General features: G+C 39.2%; 1 protein-coding gene across 1 annotated transcript in view; it reads left to right on the forward strand.

The window, feature by feature from the left end:
• The window catches only part of LRMDA (leucine rich melanocyte differentiation associated), an 864,553-nt gene that overhangs the window by 576,252 nt on the left and 268,703 nt on the right, over positions 1–19,598 (forward strand). Inside the window, exon 5 of the mRNA XM_010820667.4 lies at positions 15,893–15,977. Coding sequence (XP_010818969.2) covers positions 15,893–15,977 — 85 coding nt within the window. The remainder of the gene's footprint in view (positions 1–15,892; positions 15,978–19,598) is intronic.

A 19,598-nucleotide genomic window follows, 5' to 3' on the forward strand; every position in this document is an offset into this window, starting at 1 on the left:
ACTGAAGCTGGCATGGAGGAGAACAAAGCTAAGAGATAGGAAACCCCAGTGATAAGTTTGAGTGCCTGGCTCCAACCATGTGCGATTCTATGGACTTTTGCACTGTGGCATAAAGTCTGTCTTCCCTATTTACTTTCCTGAAGAACTTTGAGTTGGATTGTTTCATTTAGGATCAAAAAAGTAATCTTTTCTTTCCGAACTGTTCAACAACTGTTCAACGGGAGATTCTGTAACCTGCTCTGAAAATTTGTAGTCAGTTGCCCTAACATAGTCATATAAACCAAGAATTCTTAATTATATATGACTGTAATCTCATTTTCTGACAGTCTCTCTGTAGTGTGAATAACAAACTACTCTCTCAACCACAAAAATCCAAAAACAAAACCCTCTTTATAAAGACCTCTTCATAAGCTTGAATATTGGTTTTCAATTGTTCCTCAGTCTTCACATTAAATGTTCTTTATTATGCAACTTCAAAACTACTTACTTCTAGATATGTACAGCAAGTGTAAACCCTACTGAGCCATGAGTCAATATGAGAATTTGTTATTTGACTATCTCCAAAGACTTTCTTGAAGATTTTGTTCTGAGTCAGTCCTGGCCTCTGGTCCTAAAAGACCTGGATAGATGGTGAGGAAGCATAGATGGTGAGGAATCTGGTGAATGAGTCGCATGGAAGGTCCTGCTGATTTCTTCTATTAAGACCGCTTTAATAGATAGGGACTGGTAACTACAGTTACTAAGTGACTGGAGAAGATTCCAGTAGCATTGGGTAATGTAAACACAGGTTCTCTGCAGAGAAGAACCTGCATTTTCACTCCAGAGAAGAACCTGAACTTTGACTCCATATCAGAGACAATGGAGCTGCTTCCTTCTCACCTCCCTTTCTGGAGCCTAAACCTCTGCTTCCTGCCCCAGGATGGAACAGGCTGTAGTCAGCACCCACACTGCTCACATTCCCTTCTCATTGTTCCCTCTCCCCGCAGGTACATCTGAATGTGCAGATGACTTTGCTCCAGTAACGATGAAAGAAAATACATAATTTCTAAGTCACTTGGCCTGGTGATATAAATATGTTGAGAGTTGGGGGACCCAGTGTGCAGCTTTTCTAACTCATCCCAGCACTGCGGTCAAACAAATCAATTCAGCCTTCAGAGGGGCATCCATTGCCTTGTGATTATGTTTGTGTAAAGTCTTGGGGTCTTTGATCAAAGAATAGGATTTCAGGCCAGGCCCTAATCCTCACTGCCTTAAGGTGTTTAAATGAGTTAAAAAAAAAAAAAGTTGATAACAGCTGGGACTTAAATTTGCCTTTGCCCAGCTTTTGTTTTGAAAGGGCTTCCATTATCCGCGGCTTCCCTTTTCCAAGTAAAGATGGATCGTTGGGTAAACCAAAAAGGCAAAGAGGATCTGGGAGGAAATGGGCGGAGACTCTGAATTAATCTTCTGAGGAAGAATGTTTGATCAGCGGGGAGGAGAGAATGGAAAGCTCTGATGCTGACAGCAGGCACCTTTCTGACTAGGGTGTGATTGGCACCTTTGAAGCTTCAGTCGGGAGCCAGTGTCCAGTGGGTCAGGGCTTCCTCTGTCTGTGGGTGGTGGTGTTAATAATGTGGCAACTGGAAGGATTAATTGCAGACAAGCAGCAGGATTACGAGGAGGGCTCCTCAGCTCTAAAAGGAACAGTTCGAGGAAAGCCTCTGATCTGTCAGCCTTAGAGGAAATTAGTGGGAACAGACTAGAGAAGGCTGGAGGAAAGAAAAAGGCATTTAGGATATTAAAGCGAAATGTGAAGAGGATATTGAAATAGGGCGAAAAGGGTGGGGGGCGCTGATCTCGAAAGGCAGCGTCCACCTCTCCCTAGTAGGAATTTCCGTGATTTGTCCAGATTTCACACACGCCTTCTCTTTACGGCCCAGGAGAGTGGACCGTTGTATTTGGGTTGCAACAGGTTAGGGAAGGGTTACAGTGTAATCATGGCTGCGCCCAAGTTTGCTCTCCACCACCTGGCAGCTTCAGAATGTCCTGAAACTAAGGCTCCCTGTGTAGTCTTAAAACAAGTCAGAGCATTAGTGACACCCTATCTGCATTAGCTATCTATTGTATATTTTACTTCTTACCCTTCTGGTTCAAGTCGGGATGTTGCCAATAAATCCTGTGTTACCATTAAAGAGGCCATTCATCACGCTCCCTAATGTGATTAATCAAGATACACCACAGTACCCTTAAAATGAGATCATTTTGATAAATCATGTATGACATGAAAAGACTTTATTCCTTTTAAGTGCAATTTAGACAGTAATTTTTTTCCTCATTTATGATTCATGGGAGAAACATGGATAAAATTCCCTTGCACAGTTACACCTTATCTACAGCAATAACTCAAATCTGCTTTTAGATGAAAATTCAGGGCCTTATTCACCAAAGCTGAATGCCAGCTCATTATTTTCTGGCGTTCAGTAGTCCAAAAATAATGTCCGCACATTAAGCAGCATTCTCAAAAAGTTGGAATTGGCCAAGCACCAGGCACATCAATTATACTCCATCATCCTTAATAAGGAAGAAATATCAGATGTCCTCTTGGAGTCTTTTTGAATCAGTAATGCTCAGCCTTCACCTTCCCAATTTAGAATGATTTGGAAACAAAATGGTAGTAACAAAAAAGTATGGGAATTTCAACTGTTTTACATGATTCTTTTCTCCTGTTGCCTAAAGCTCAAAGGAGGTATTTTTCCCTCTTCCCATGTGGTTCATGCTTTTTTCTCCATTCGCTTTTTCTCATTTCTCAAATGAAACTACCATTCTTTTAGGTCTGAGTTTTATTTTAAGCTGCCCTATCTGTGATGTGGGTTTCCCCCTCACAGCTGTCACAATAATTTGGGAAGCCATTTTCATAACCTCCAATAGAAAAATAATTTGAAAATGTGCCTTCTGGTGAGATCCATCAAGTTTAAGATCACATTTTTGGTTTAAAGTCAGACACTGATGCTATTCATTAAACTGAAAAATGACTTGTTTTCCACTAATATTGAAATAAACTCTGGATGAATGTTAAGTCATGCTGGCACGCGCTTAGATAGAAAGCAAAAGGAAACACAGATATATTTAATTTGGACATGCAAAGTCAACAGAGTTTTAGGTCTTTTTGGAGACAGGGAACCAGGAAGACTGGCCGAAACAAATGTGAACAATTTGAAGTTCCTTTGCCTCTTTCACAGGATGAGAGCATTTGAAGAAGGGTTCCGTATTTCTGTGTTTTTTCATACCCCCTTACCTATGAATAAGGGCATGTAATTTATTGCCCTGCTGTTCTTAAGGGTTTATATTGGGCAGTGGATCAAAACCCTGTGTTTGACTGTGCTTAAGTAACCCAAGAGCGCTCGTATCCTGTTTTTATCCATACAACACAGCGGATGCAACAAAACTGAAGTTCTCTTGAGATATCACATTCATGCTGGTGTCCCTGTGCCTTAATCAAGTAGAAAGAGACATGAAAGATTCCTTGTGTATTATTCACATTTAAATAACATTTCTCATGTTTTTATTTCTTTTCCAATATTAAGAGCAAATTAAGAATATAAGACCATTAAGGCTGTGCTTACCTTGTTTAGGTTTTCCGTTTCACATTTATGACTTTCTATTTTTCTTTTTTGCTAAAAAAGATCTGTAAATTTAAAAAATATGTATATATCTCATTAAAAAGTTTCCTGGTTCTAGCAACACTCAGCAAATCTCTGAAGAATGCAAGTTTAGAACATAAATATTTTAAAGCCCCATAAAATTGGCAGTGAATATTTTTTCCCCTTAATACCATGTTCATTTCATTCCAATTCACTACCATGATTTTACTTTCCAAAGCGACTTTTAATACAATACACAATTATTTCATTTGGGGTTGGATAGGTCACCTCATTAAGCCTGCCAAGATCAGGCCTCTAGTGATCCCCACGAATATCCTCGCATTTATTCCTAATTAAAATGGCCCTCCTAAATTGTCTCAAGTTTATCAATACAAATAACAAGCTAAGGGAAATAACCACCATTGAGAAGATGGCGGGACAAGGAGACCTGATCACAGACCTGAGGCTGGGCCGACTGTGGCGTCTGCAGCGGTGCCCTGCCACCTGTTGGCTTTGCTTACACACAACAGGGTATTGATGTCCCTCACAGCACTGCAGTAACCTCCTCTGACCCCTGTCCCAGTTCATCACCCCCCAGAGAAAAGAAGGGGCCCTTTGAGAATCCCAGGCCTCCTGATTTTCCCCATCATTCATTTCCTTGGCCACATGTTTCTTCTGCTAATACTAAAAATTTATGGCCACGCACATTAAGGGCAGCACAAGTCCTTTCCTTCTTCTGGATTATTTCAGAGTTTCCTGTCATAAGGAAATCCAAGAAGATGTGTCCTCAGTGGATTGTATGTGACAGTGTCTGCTTCTATCTCAGGAATCTGAGGCATGATGGATACACTGTCAGTTTTGAGAGATGATGTTTTCTCCATATTTCCATTATGAACCAGGCTGTCATCTCCTAATAAATTTCTTGCATTGGTATCAATTTATTTTTACAAGCAGAGGGTCTGATGTATTTGGGAAAGGCACTGACAGCAGAGCTGGCCCAGCTTGACAGACCTGGCTCCACCTCATTTTGGAAAACTACTTTAGTTCCGAGGACAGAACTTGACCTGCAGCCCTTGAGAATTAAAAAAAAAACAAAAACAAAAAAACTCTCTGAGAGGAAGAGAGACACATGAGGCAAGTTCCTTCTTTTAAGCCAAAATAAATCAACCTTGTAGGAATACCATGACATAATATTATTTCTAAGACAGCCTTGCAAACCCAGATGAGAAATGCCATATGTTGTTATTTACTAAAGACGGGCCATCACAGTAATGCAGGGAAGCTATGGATGAATCCAGATTGTAACCAGCTAAAGATCTCATGACTTTTGTCCACAGAAGGAATCTCAGGAGTGCCTTTCTGTCTGACAAGTAAGGAGGAGAGTCCATCTGTGTACAGATAATTGATTACACATGGTGAGTATGTCCTGTTGTAGCTACTACGAAGGGTAGGAGAGGCCATAAAACCTTTGCCCTACCTTTCAAGACATTTAAATCTAGTTGAAGAAGTAAGATGTTATACAAAATTAAAGTAAAAATAAGTATAGTTAATATTTAATGAGCAATGCTAAGGTCTTTGTTTCTTACCTTCCTCTTTGCCTTTAAGTGAAGAAAGGTCAGATAGCGTCATGATTAAGGCAGGAACCACTGCTGCCTGGCTTTGTGGCCCAGCTCTGTTACATACTAGTAATCCAAGAACCTACTTAATTTCCTTGGGCCTCAGTTTTCCTCATCTGTAAAACAGGAATAGGATTTAGAACTGCCTCATGGAACTGTTGTAAAGACTGAATAAATTAATATGCGGGATGTGTTTAGCATAATTTCAGACACAAAGTAAGCACACGTAAGTGTTATCAATTTTTAACTATCATCATCATTATAATGACTGTTTTTGTCATTATCATTTTACAGTGGAGGAAAGTATAGCTTTAAAGAGTTTATTGTCCAAGGTCATACAGAGGATGGTGTGTGGATCCAAGTCTTAGTCAGTAAGGCATCAGAGCACAGGAAAATGAGAAGTAGAGGATATCCAAATTGTAAATAAGTTGACAGAATCTTTGAAACTTAATTAGCTTTTTCTTACTATCGTTTTAGCACCAAACATACCTTAGATGTTATATAATAAATGTTATATATATATATATACAGAGAGAGAGAGAAAGATAGTGGTATTCTGGGAATGTTTAACAAGCAGCTCTTTGGAAAAAAATATTATGCATATATACATGTACATAGCTTTTTATAATTTTAAGTATATAAAGATTGAGTAGTACACAGCTTACAAATAATACTTAATTATTTTAACCAAATAATATTTAATCCTTAAATTCTAGTCATCTAATGCAGTCTTACCAAATATTTTTGGTTATTTTGGTCAAACTTTCATACCTATTGTCAATATAAGGTTGCAGTTGACGAATAAGTATAGTTCTGACATGAGCATTAATTATATTCTTTTCTTACTATGTCAGAACTGCACTCTTTTGTGAATGGCATGAGCAACTTCTTTACTGAATCAGATAATAGTTTTTGAATATTTGAAAAATATTTCCTCAACTTTTTGGTGCTATTCACAATATAATGGCTATAGACACAACATAACCTTTAGGTTTAATCTGAATAATTCGTATTTTCCCATCATTTTCTTAAGTTTAAAAAATCCATAAGATAATTAATCACTAATTTGTAGCATTTGCCAATTTCTGCTGTAAATACTTCCGTCATGGCTGATGTCAGGCTACCAAAGTCACATCACTGAAGAGTTGGAAAGAGGTATGAAGTGGTATATATTATATAGCATTTCTGCTATGTAAATATAATAGACATGAATACTTTCCAGAGCATAAGTAGTAGTAAAGTTTGTAAAACAGAAAGTGCTGAGTTTGGTTATATATTACCTTTACTTTTAATATTATTTATCCAATCACAAGTATATATAATTTAATTTTAAATAACAACTGTGTTTATCAACTTAAATATGGCATTCCTGAAAAGTTAACCATTGGCTTTTGTGAGCTGGTACAGGTTGACCATAGATACCATTGGTTACATCAACCCCAAAGGGCTAAAGAGATCTGAAGTACTCTGCATCTATGTTACATAGTCAGTTATTTTTAATAAATAACTTAATGGTTTTATTAATATGTCAGGCCACAGAACACATTGCATATTCACATGAATTTAATCATATCTCAGTGCAGGAGATGTACAAGATGCTGGTTCATTCCCTGGGTTGGGGGATCCCCTGGAGGAGGGCATGGCAACCCACTCCAGTATCCTTGCCTGGAGAATCCCATGAACAGAGGAGCCCGGTCAGCTAAAGTCCATAGAGTTGCAAAGAGTCGGACATGACTGAAGTGACTTAGCACTAGCGCTAGAAATGTATTGCTTATTTTAGTATATGTACTAAACCCAAGAAGGTTTTCTTCTCTACTGTTGAACATCAAATTCATTGCAGAATGGTTGGGATTCAGGCTGTGAAATCAAGCTGTGTTAGTTGGAATTCTAAATCCTCCATATACTACCTGAATGCTTTCAAGCAAGTTGTTTAATTTCTCTAAATCCCAACCGTCTTACTTATAAAATGATATTTCTATCTTAAGGTTGTTGAGATAGTTAAATGAAAAAGTGTGCTTAAAATGACTCCATATAAAGAGTGCTCAAGAAATGTGACATATACATAATCATATATAGACCCTCATTACTTGGGGGTTGTAATATATTACATTCTGTTTGAACATATGACACAGACTAAATCCTCTGCAAGGATTAATGATTAGCAGCAAAGTATTAACTTGTGTTCTATCATATTTCTGTGGACAAAGATGACTGTTTCTTTAAAGATAGGATGTTCTACCTTTAAAATTACTCAAGGTATTAGTACATTCTCTCTCGTTTGATAATCCTTTCTTCATGCTTGGAGAGGTTGGTTTGTTAGGAGCTGCAAGGCATTCACTGTTAACACAGATCTTGGTCCCTGCACCCTTGAATTTGACAGTCTTGCAAAAGAGGCCAGACAAGAGCACCACTGACAGTAGCAGGAGGCAAAGTGGAGCGATGGCCAGGAGAGGTGTATCGTAAAGACCTGGGGTCTCTGATGCCGAGAAGGTGTGGGACTGGCGGAACTCCTTGGAGTCTGAGAATCAGGCTGACTTGGTTTTTAATCCCACTGTAGATTTTAGAACTGTATGGCCTTGGGCATGTGACTTATACTTTCTGGGTCTCAGTTTTCTCTTTTTGCGGATGAGAGTAGTAATAGGAGATATGCATACAGTGGGAAACCAGTAGACTTAGAAAGCATTTAGGACACATTTGTTCCTATCCCACTCCATGCCCCTTTCTTTTCTGCCCCCTTCTCCTTCCTCCTTAACTCCTATGCCCCTTCCTTCTGTCACATCTCCTTGTCCTCTGATGGGAGGGATTGGAAAGATCAGATCAGTTCAGTCCAGTCACTCAGTCTTGTCTGACTCTTTCTGACTCCATGGACTGTAGCACACCAGGCTTCCCTGTCCATCACCAACTCCTGGAGCTTGCTCAAAATCACGTCCATTGAGTCGGTGATGCCATCCAACCATCTCATCCTCCGTCGTCCCCTTCTCCTCCTGCCTTCAATCTTTCACAGCATCAGGGTCTTTTCCAGTGAGTCAGTTCTTCGCATCAGGTAGCCAAAGTATTGGAGTTTCAGCTTCAGCATCTGTCCTTCCATTGAATATTCAGGGCTGATTTCCTTTAGGATGGACTGGTTGGATCTCCTAGCAGTCCAAGGGACTCTCAAGGGTCTTCTCCAACACTACAGTTCAAAAGCATCAGTTCTTCGGTGCTCATCTTTCTTTATAGTCCAATTCTCACATCCATACATGACTATTGGAAAAACTATAGCTTTGACTAGATGGACCTTTGTTGGCAAAGCAATGTCTTTGCTTTTCAGTATTGCTGTTTAGATTGGTCATAGCTTTTCTTCCAAGGAACAAGTGTCTTTTAATTTTATGGCTGCAGTCACCATATGCAGTGATTTTGGAGCCCCCCAAAATAAAGTCTGTCACTGTTTCCATTGTTTCTCCATTTATTTGCCATGAACTGATGGGACTAGTTTCCCTGATCTTTGTTTTCTGAATGTTGAGTTTTAAGCTAACTTTTTCACTCTCCTCTTTCACTTTCATCAAGAGGCTCTTTAGTTCTTCTTTGCCTCTGCCATAAGGGTGGTGTCATCTGCATATATGAGGTTCTTGATACTTCTCCCAGCAGTCTTGATTCCAGCTTTTACTTCAGTCCAACGTTTCTCATGATGTTCTCTGCATATAAGTTAAATAAGTAGGGTGATAATATACAATCTTGACGTAGTCCTTTCCCGATTTGGAACCAGTCTTTTGTTCCACGTCCAGTTCTAACTGTTGCTTCTTGACCTGCATACAGATTTCTCAGGGGATACTTGATGGAAAGTGTGTTGTTTCACATTAGCCCTGGTAGGATTTTAATTTTTAAATATTTTAAACCGCCAAAAGCAATGGCACCATTAAATAAAGTTTAAAAATCAAATCATTGCAAACCACATTGTTGACAAAAATCTTTGCATCTTTGCTTATTAACTTTTATCCTTTTACTCATTGCAAATATTATGTTAAAAATAGCAACAGATATATCAATACTATTCTTATATTTACTGTGTTCACTTAATATTGTGTAATAAAAATTTAGCATATTTAGTTTATATTTGGACAGAGGAGCCTGTTAGGCTGCAATCCATGGGGTCACTATGGAGAAGGCAATGGCACCCCACTCCAGTACTCTTGCCTGGAAAATCCCATGGATGGATGAGCCTGGTGGGCTGCAGTCCATGGCGTCGCTAAGAGTCGGACATGACTGAGCGACTTCACTTTCACTTTTCACTTTCATGCATTGGAGAAGGAAATGGCAACCCACTCCAGTGTGCTTGCCTGGAGAATCCCAGGGACGGGGGAGCCTGGTGGGCTGCCATCTATGGGGTCACACAGAGTCAGACACGACTGAAGTGACTTAGCAAGCAAGCAAGTTTATATTTGGTTACTGTAAATAAATATGATTATTTCCATAATGTTCAGTATTTAGATGGTTTTGGTTTTTTGAAAGTTATGACCAACCTAGATAGCATATTCAAAAGCAGAGACATTACTTTGCCAACAAAGGTTCATCTAGTCAAGGCTATGGTTTTTCCTGTGGTCATGTATGGATGTGAGAGTTGGACTGTGAAGAAAGCTGAGCGCTGAAGAATTGATGCTTTTGAACTGTGGTGTTGGAGAAGACTCTTGAGAGTCCCTTGGACTGCAAGGAGATCCAACCAGTCCATTCTGAAGGAGATGAGGCCTGGGATTTCTTTGGAAGGAATGATGCTGAAGCTGAAACTCCAGTACTTTGGCCACCTCATGTGAAGAGTTGACTCATTGGAAAAGACTCTGATGCTGGGAGGGATTGGGGGCAGGAGGAGAAGGGGACAACAGAGGATGAGATGGCTGGATGGCATCACTGACTCGATGGACGTAAGTCTGGGTGAACTCCGGGAGTTGGTGATGGACAGGGAGGCCTGGCGTGCTGCGATTCATGGGATCGCAAAGAGTCGGACACCACTGAGCAACTGACCTGATCTGATCTGATCTGATTTTTTTGTTATAAAAATATCTGCTAAAATATTTTGGAAACCACTACTCTCAATGACTGAAAAGGTCTTTTACAGCTCTTACATTCTATGACTTGATTACTTTTGTAAAGGTCCAAAAAACGCCCAATCTATAGTCCATCTTTCCTTTTTTCTCCCATAAGCATTTCAGAACTGCAACTCTGTGCCTAATGACCTTTTAGGCACTGGCAAAACTAGAGCCCCTTTAGATCAATGGCAAACTCAGAGGTGGTTTTCCTGCAAAGGGCTTCCTGATTCCAGAGAGCCTTTGGTGCAGCCCTCCACCCAACCCGCCCCTTCCCTGAGGGACTTCTGCTCTGAATTACGCCTCCACCCCACCTCCTCAGTCAGCTGAATGCTGGGCTCTTGATCTGACTCTGCCTTTTGCCCAGTTTTATCCTTTCTTGGTCCCTTGGTTCCTCACCCTCATCCCTTTTTACCCTTTATTTTCCTCTCATTTTTGTTGGCTTCTGTCTCTGGACAAGAATACAGTTGCTCCTGTTCCTCCACCTTCCCAACATGTTGCGTCTACGGTGGAGGCTTCCTGTCTTCCCACTGGAAGGCGTGCTGCCTCTACCTGTGAGCAGGTCGGAAGACTCCATCCTTAGGCTGGTTCTGTGGCTCTTAATCCTTGAGATGCTGTCAAGTCTTTACCTCTGCCTCTGGCAACTTGGCTCGTGCTTTTGTGTTGAATTATAATCATGGTATATAGTTTTCTCTTTGACATTAAAATGTTTTATTCATTCAAGCATTATGCATTGACATCTTTCTGTATTTCTGGCAGCATGTTGGGTACTGGGGTTAATAGTATAGTTAATCTCAGAAATTTAATAGAGTTAATCTCGAAAGCTCTCTGTTAGTATGAAGAAGAAACAAGCAAGAATGTAATTACTGGTCCATGTGCTCAGCTGTCATCCTAGAGGTTAGGGTCAAAGTTCTGGATGATGCAAAATATGGGGATCAGGCTATGAGTTGGTGACTCTTCCTAACCAGCATTAATCATGATTTTTTTTTTTTTTTGGATGAGTTAAGAATGCAACTAAGGTCCTGATTTTATTTTTCTTGGTATTCTCTGCAAAGGGCCTGGCATATAGTAGGTGGTTATTAAATCCTTGATAACTAAATGAGTGACGCTTTTTCTTATGAGAGAAAATAAATGTTTTTAGAAGAGTCAGCTTTATACCACAGTTTCAGGGAATGAATTGTGATGAAAAGCGAAGATTGCTTTTACTTGAAAGAGGCTGACAAATTTCCCAGACCTGGGATCACTTTATGCAGTGTATGATTTAAGGGTGAGTGAGCATGCCAGAGCGCTCCACTTGAGCTGAGTGATGGGGAATGAGTTGTGGAGCTCTGGTCTTAGATGGTATTTTGTGAAAAATAGTTGGAGATTTATGGCTATTAAACAACTTTGTAGCTGCCCCCTTCTTGTTTTGAAGCCTGCCAAATATCTCCTCCTGCGGTCTGTATCATGTTCCTGCTGGGCATCCATGATATTCAGACATATCCACTGGAATGCAGGTTTCTGTGGAATGCACCCAATGGGAGGGGCTTGAATTGTACAGTTCATCTGAAGACATTTGTTTTCTGGAACCGCGGAATGAAATTCTCACTTTGCAAGTCTCTTTTACTGTATTTCGTTGAATCTTTTCCAGTGAGGTTGCCAGAGTTCTAGCTTCCTTTCTGCATGATGGAAACTGCAGAGCACGGTATATTAGTGACCATTATCATTAATGATGTGAGTGTAAAAAATTATTAGTAACTCTCCAGTTGTGAGCAGGAGACAAGTACAAAAACCTACATATGCTTTGGCCAATCTTAAGTAGAAAGACTTACCAGGTAGAATGAGCATCTTAAGCCTTGGCATGAAGTGGGGGATTTATATTTATTGCTATTTATCCACTTTTTCTATTCCGTTGTTACAGTTCAGTACCTTAAGAAGAATTAGAACTGGGATATTTCACCAAAAAAGCCAACCAGAGATGGCCTTAATTCATTTTGTGCAAGTACTGGAAAACTGTTAGAGAAAGTGTCCTCTAATTATGGGTTTTCAACATCGGATGTATGGATTAGGTAGAAACAGGACCCTGTTTTTTCAATTTTCATGTTTAATTTTGAGAAATTCAAAGAATGTAGAGAAGTTTGAAAAATAACAAGCATGCTTAGTTACCCTACAGGATTTGTATTTTCTAATATGTTGGTTTTTTTTTTTTTCCAAGTGTTATGTTTCAATAAAAGAAATAAACCTTAAGTGTAAAATTGAACCTCCCCACTTTCCATTAGCACCAATTCTGTTACTCTGTTCTCTGGTAGGGGCAACCATTTTCATGAATTTAATATTTAACTTTTATATTTTTTAGATCTTTCCATATACACATGCGATCAAAGAACTACACATTTACATAAATAGTATTGCGCTGCATTTATCATTTTGCGACTTGCATTTTCACTTTGCATTAAATTTTTAGACCTATTCAAATTGAGATCTATAAATCAGCTTTATTGCTCTTAAGTGCTAAATATTATTCTGTCATATGAATATACAACATTTTATTTATCCATTTTCCTCATTGATAGACATTTGAATTATTTCCAATTTGTTCTGTTGTAAATAATGCTGCAATAAACATTGTTTTATGATCTACCTTACAGACCTGAGTAAAATTTTCCATAGTGTATATATTTTAAAGGGAATTGCAGTACCAGTTTTCAGTTTTATTAGATATTGCTAAATTACTCTCCTAAGTGGTTGAACCAATGTACATTCCCACTGGCAAAAGATGAGAGGTTAAGAGTTTTGTTGCCCTTGGTTCTCGATAGCACTCTTTATTATGAGACTTAAAAGTTTGCCAACTATGATGAACAAAGAATTGTACTTTGTTTTAATCTGAGGTGCCCTTAGGGCTAGTGAATCTGACCATCTTCTCTTTTATTTATTGGCCACTCAGGTTTTCTCTTCTTTGAATTATCTTTTTTTTTTTTCTTTTGTCCATTTTTATTATATTTTTATTTATTTAGAGACAGATATTCTAAATGCTAATATTTTATTGTAGATGTTACAGAAATCCTCTAACGGGGAGATTCATAAAGTAAAATGTGAAAGTGTAATTTTTTGCCATGGATGGTTAGAAAATTTTCCAAGTACTTAAAGATTTGAGAATCATTTGTAGTTCTGAGGAGTCTGATTTACCCCAATTTTCCTGATCCCATTTTAGGCATATCTGCTTTATCCACATAAAGGAAAACATTATTTAAAAATTTCAACTAATGTTTCTATTATCTCATTCCTGATATACTATGAATGTATTGCTTCAGTTTCAAGGGTAATTCTTTAATCAGGAACAGGTAATGTGCAAATATAAGACACTGTTTTGTCCACTTCTTTCATATGATTGTGCTTTTCTGAATCAAGCTTCTAAGCATAATTTTCAACATCACTATTAAAAAGATCACACGGACTTCATTTTGCTAAAAGTCAAGTCAAAGAACTGGTATTTAGAATCTTGGTTTGTAGCAGTTTTCCCAAACATCCAGCCACGAAAGTCTCACCAAAAGGCATAGTTTGCAAAATTGTTCTCATCCTGGTTTCTTTTCCATGACTTGAGTTTATAAATGGACACTGAGCAGAAAGTAGTTAAATGCTAGGCATAGAATGATGACTGCAAAACAGAACTAAAGCCACACAATTTTTGCTTCGACTAAAACTGGAAATAAAACTTAAATCACTATTTTACTCTTGGTTACAAAACATGAATGTTTTGCCCAGTCAGAGATATTTGCTGAGAGGTAGTTTCTTCTAGTAATTTTAGGAAAAGCTGTCATCAAATTGTCAACAGCCCAAATTGAGATTAAAAATACCAAGAAACATCACAATATAGCAACCTAAAACTCATCCTGGATCTTCAGGCTTTTTTAGCAATGAGATCGAGCAGAAACATTGACAGGGAGAGAAGCTCTGGCCTCTTTCAGAGGAAGTATAGTAGATCTGTGGAAGGACAGCCCTGGTTGCTCCTCCCCTGCCTCAAGCAGGAGCAGCATACGATGAATAGACGCCATACTTAGAACATTCTCTTTGTGTCTCATTGATCAAATAGGGAAGCCCTATTGATCAAATAGGGATTACAGGAGACCTTGAATGCCAAATGGAGAAGTATCTGGTGATTCTAGTGTTTGAATTTTAATCTAATTGCTGATTGTTTTATATGATTACAGCATCTGAAAAAGTCTTTAGGTACTTTTTCAAATGTTTTTCTTAGGGACTGAACTTTGATCTTTCTGGACCCGATACCCTTGGATCAAGCTTTAAACACAGTATATTTCTCTTGCTGCTGGAGTTAAGTAATGCTACCCAAAATCTGTCTCTACCTTAGGGACATAGCTTCTGCTTTTGCCCTATTCAGAACTCTTTCTCTAAGTCTCCACTGAAAGCCGCTTAATCAAACATCTCAAATGTCAGAAACAGGGTTTAAAGGGTTTTTCTAGCAAGTAGGTCTAATCTCCTACTTAGTTTTGATTCCTATAATGTCTATAATCTCTTTGGAGAAAAGGCCTGCTCCTACTAGGGCAAATATATCCCATAAATGTATTTCCTTTTCCAGAAAGAAAAATGTAGCATTAATGAAATTTACTTTTTCATGAAACTTGGAAAGGTTGTAAGCTTAGGATTTTGATCCTAGCAGATGTTCTTTTTAGGATATTAAAAAAAAAAAAAAAAGTAGTGTTTGATTCAGAAGTCTCAGTAAGAATTGCAGCAGTGATGCTTCGTGTTCCACGCTACCTCACTCTGAATATGACATACTGGTCAGTAGCCTGGAGTGACACCCGGCTCTCCAGCTGTGGTCTTTCCTCACACCTTAGCCCCCATGGGTGTAGCACTAATTAGAGACAGAGAGCAGCCTGGGTCACACCATATCAAGGTGGATGGTTAAAGAACTTTGCATGTAGAAAAAAAAGCATCTGCACAGATAGATTTCATATCATTTTCTCTCAGTCCTCCAAATGGCAAAGTTTTGTTGATAACCATTGTACTTCAAATTTCAGATGATTTTTTTAATGCTATTGTTAAATGTAGCCACAACCCCAATTGCAAGGTCTTCGATATCATGTATCCTTCTCCTGGGTCTCTTCATGCTTCTTACGTCTTCACCTTTCCCCTGTCTCCATGCCGCACTGGGCCCAGGAAACCAGCCCTCTTTGTCCCATTCACCCTGCAGGCCGAGCTCAGCCTCTTCACTGGTTCCATAGAAATCTATATACAGTAAGGGTTTAATCTGTGGGAATTTGGGGTAGAAATCTATTGGGGAATAACTGTGACAGAAATCTAAGTCTGCATCATTTCCTGCCCTCAACATCTCTTTTCCTTCTCCTCCTCACAATTCCACTCAATAAACAAACCATCCCCTTGTCTCAGATCCCTTCCACCGGTACCAAGTCCCCTCAAAGCATTGTATTTGACCTGACACTTACCAAAATATTATCTCAACAGAGACAGCTCTTGCTTCCTAAGAAGAACCTTGGTCCATAACATGTTCTCCAAACCCAGATCCCAAGGAGACAAGTTTGGTAAACAGAAGTGTTTAGTGTTTGGTGTTGCTCATGTTGGTGTGCTTTTTTTTTTCACACAGGCCTCCAGTGACAGCGTTGCTGTCTCTCCTAAGAGCCGCTACACACCCCTGCCTTCTGCTTCCAGGGAACTCACCAGTCACCGAGGTAGGAACCGTGCTTTTTATTGCGTTTTGTGGCTACAGGAGAGATACCGGGCTGTGCGGAGCTCGGGGATCATTACTGCTGCCTTGGCACTTTGGATGGAACAAGTGATTTTCAAGTCTGTGATAAGAAAACCATACCTGTCAAGCCTCATAATTTTGACTCACATTAAATAGAATTTAGTGGCAGTCTTTTGGGAAGGCAAATAGGTCTATGGTGGAATATAATTTTGTGATATTTTTTTTCTTTAAGCAACGAGATTATCACACTTAAAAGTTACAAAGGAGGTCATTACCTCCAGAGAAAGTGGTGGAGAGAAATTGGGAAACTCACTAATATTTGTAAAAGTGTCACTATTATTATAGTTGAAATCTGTAATTTCAAAATGAGTGAACTCTACATTACAGCTAAAAGGATAGAATCAATATGCAGTTTTCCTTGAATTCTCTGATCCTTGAAATTTTAATTTGGCTTACCCAGCTCTTCCAAAGCCTTGAATTTCTATTGTCATCTCTAGAGTCTGCAAGGAATATAGTTTAAACATGCTTTATCTCCAACTGGCTGTTTAAGCCAAGGACCATGTGATCACTTCTGTTGTAATTGGTTAGGACAGGAAGAGGCCATGTGATGTAATTTGTTTACCCCTTTTTATTCTAGTTATGACCACAGTCATATTTCATAGTTATGAATCTATCTTCCAAGGGTAAGTAAGAACAGGCTTAGGTTGAGGGCTCTACATACTTTTAAACATCACTTCCCCAAGCAGAAAATTGCTCTGTACATTCAAGGGACACTGAATAAAGGCTCTTCCAGCTTTGTCATCCAAGCTGCATTGCAGGATGGGTGGGTAGGAGCCAAGTCTGTAGAGATTATCAGAAAGTGATGGAACTGGCCCTCTAGGGAGATGTGGGGGCTTTGGTTAAATGGCACACTAACATTCTGTAGGATTCCAGGTATCTGTGACTTGGACTTGTGTTTTCTGTTTGATGTCTGGATTCAGTGGAGTTGATTTAATTAATTAATTAATAATTAGTATTAATTAACATAACTAATATGCATTGGTTTAATTAGGGTTCAGTTGTGATTCCATTCTGAAAGTGTGCAATTTGTGAAAATCAATTTTGCTCAACGTCAAGTAGCATAAATAGCTGCCAATGTGTTTTTGAGGGGTATGAACAGATCTCTTCTGAATATTCTTATGAAGGTTTTGAGTATATCCCTTTAAAGACTGTTTTTCACAGGGGTGGGGGGGATTCCTCTACACAAATTATTATACCCTGTCTAGAAGGAATAACAAATTAAGCCTTGCATCATAGTCTCATGGATTTATTTATTAGTCTCTTGTATTTGAATTGATTGAGTTTGTGTTGATTACATGAATAGAAACTGAAGTCTCAGAGCCCTCAAGCCTGCTTCAGTTCATCTGGCCATGAAATTGAGATTTCACAACAGGAGGACTTGATCAAATAAGTGATAGTCATCAGTAACAGGGCAAAGGTCATCTGTCATTGTAACAGTAAAATAAAAAATCTGAACCTTGAAGAAAAGGAATATAAAGCAATAAGTTTTGAAGATACTTGGGTAACACTTGGAATATGGAAAAATGCCTAGTGTGATCTGAATTAAAATAGACACTCTTGAATGACATCAGAGTATAACACCAATGGAAAAAGTGTTATTTAATGGAAGCCAAGACAAATGTCTTGATTTTCCTGAGCAATTAATACACATTTAATACATTCATTGCCTAATCATTGCTAAGTACTTGGATGTTGAAAAAGCAAGTCAGCATCATGAAAGATGGCCAGGTCTTTGGACTTATGGTCATGAGGAGACCAGAAAGAGAGAACCAAAGATGCCCATTAGGCTGAATTACTATTGGGCTGATATGTGTAGGGAAAATATGAGACTAATATATTTCAGCTTGGCATGAATCATGCAGTGACAAATGAGGAAAACGATAGTTTTCAGCACCAGAATGAAACCACTTAATGACATCTTGTTTTTTTTTTTTTTTTGTATTTAAGTTAAAGAAATTATTCTAAGTTTCTGATTCCTTAGATCACCAAACTCCTTGAGGGTCATTTGTTAATATTTCCATGGAAACGGCCTACAAACATTTATCCAGAGAGATGCTTCCACGTTATAAAGCAAATTACACCAGTTGTTTCCCAGGTGAAATCCTCCATGATGTCTGGACTCAGTCTGTAAAGCCCTAAGTGGAAATTCTATTTGCAAGTACTTTTTGATTCATCTGGTTCCCAATCTCTTTTCATTCCGCACCAGCGACTACACAAACTGGTAGGCAGTAGTTCATGTACAAATTGCTATCTTTCTATACATGCCATTTTCCCTGTGCTTGTCCTTTTATGTGACTTCCAATGTCGAGTTTGATAGGCCAGGGATCCATGTCCTCAGGACTGTAGATTCAAATGCAAGAGGAGTCTGAGCTCAGAATAATGATCAGGAGTCAGGGGACTCTATTTTTCCATCTATAACGTACAGATAAACCAGACCTCCTAGAGATAGTGATGCCCAGTGCTCTGTGCTTCCTCTGGGAGATTTTTAATTATTGCACCTTCATGGGATTTCTCCCCTTCTTAATTTCCTTTGTTGCTGTGGGTTGCTAAGTTGTGTCCGACTCTTTGCGACCCCATGAACTGTAGCACATCAGGCTCCTCTGTCCATGGGGATTTCCAGGCAAGAATACTGGAGTGGGTTGCCATTTCCTTCTCCAGGGGAATATCCTGGAGCAGGAAGTGAACCTGTGTCTCCTGCATTGGCTGACAGATTCTTTACTGCTGAGCCAGCTGGGAAGCCCTTATCTCCTTTGTGTAGTTGCTTATGTTCTGCTTTATATAACACAGGTCAGGTCTGTGTATGTCTTGAACTCCTTATAAATGCACAAGCTCCCTGAGGGGCAATATAGATTCTAACTCTTTTCTTTCATATCACTAACTCCTACTCAGGTATAAGCTGAAACACCACAGCTCCAAGGAAAGCTCCTCTGATCCCACTCTATCCATTTGCATTCGGTCAGCTTCCCCTTTTCAGGGGCTGTTTTCCTGGACAGCAGCTTTCAGTGGAGATCAGGGTGGGGTGGAGGTTGGAGGTACGGGTGTTTACTTAGCACTGTATCTTCAGTGCCTGTCACAGGACCTCCTACTTAATCAGAGATCCATAAATATTTGTTCAGTAAACGATGAGCGATAGAAACCCAGGGGAAAGGCAGTACCTTTGGTACCTCTAACTGTTATCTAAGTACCTGGTTGCACATAAATTGCAAGGTAACTTGATTGCATCTGAGGAAGGAGACCCATCTGCCTTTGGGGGTGAGCACATACTGAAGGGAGAGGCCAGTCTTAGAAATGGCAGGCCTCAACTCTGTTGCTTTCAGAAACCCAAGTCATCTTGGACGGGAGCTCTATCTGTTGGTTCATTGCCAGACAGCACTTAGCCATATTGCATAACTTCCAAGTAGATCATTATTTTGAAGTCATAGTTTTCAGACTCTGGTGTTTGGCTGACGGAAAGGAATAGGATGAATTAAAGCAACTTATGGAGTTCTTGTGCTAGTACAGAAGCTCTCAGAGAAGGGACTGGACTCTCAATAAGATGCAGGTT

Source organism: Bos taurus, chromosome 28, assembly GCF_002263795.3.
Source record: "Bos taurus isolate L1 Dominette 01449 registration number 42190680 breed Hereford chromosome 28, ARS-UCD2.0, whole genome shotgun sequence".
NCBI lineage: Eukaryota > Metazoa > Chordata > Mammalia > Artiodactyla > Bovidae > Bos > Bos taurus.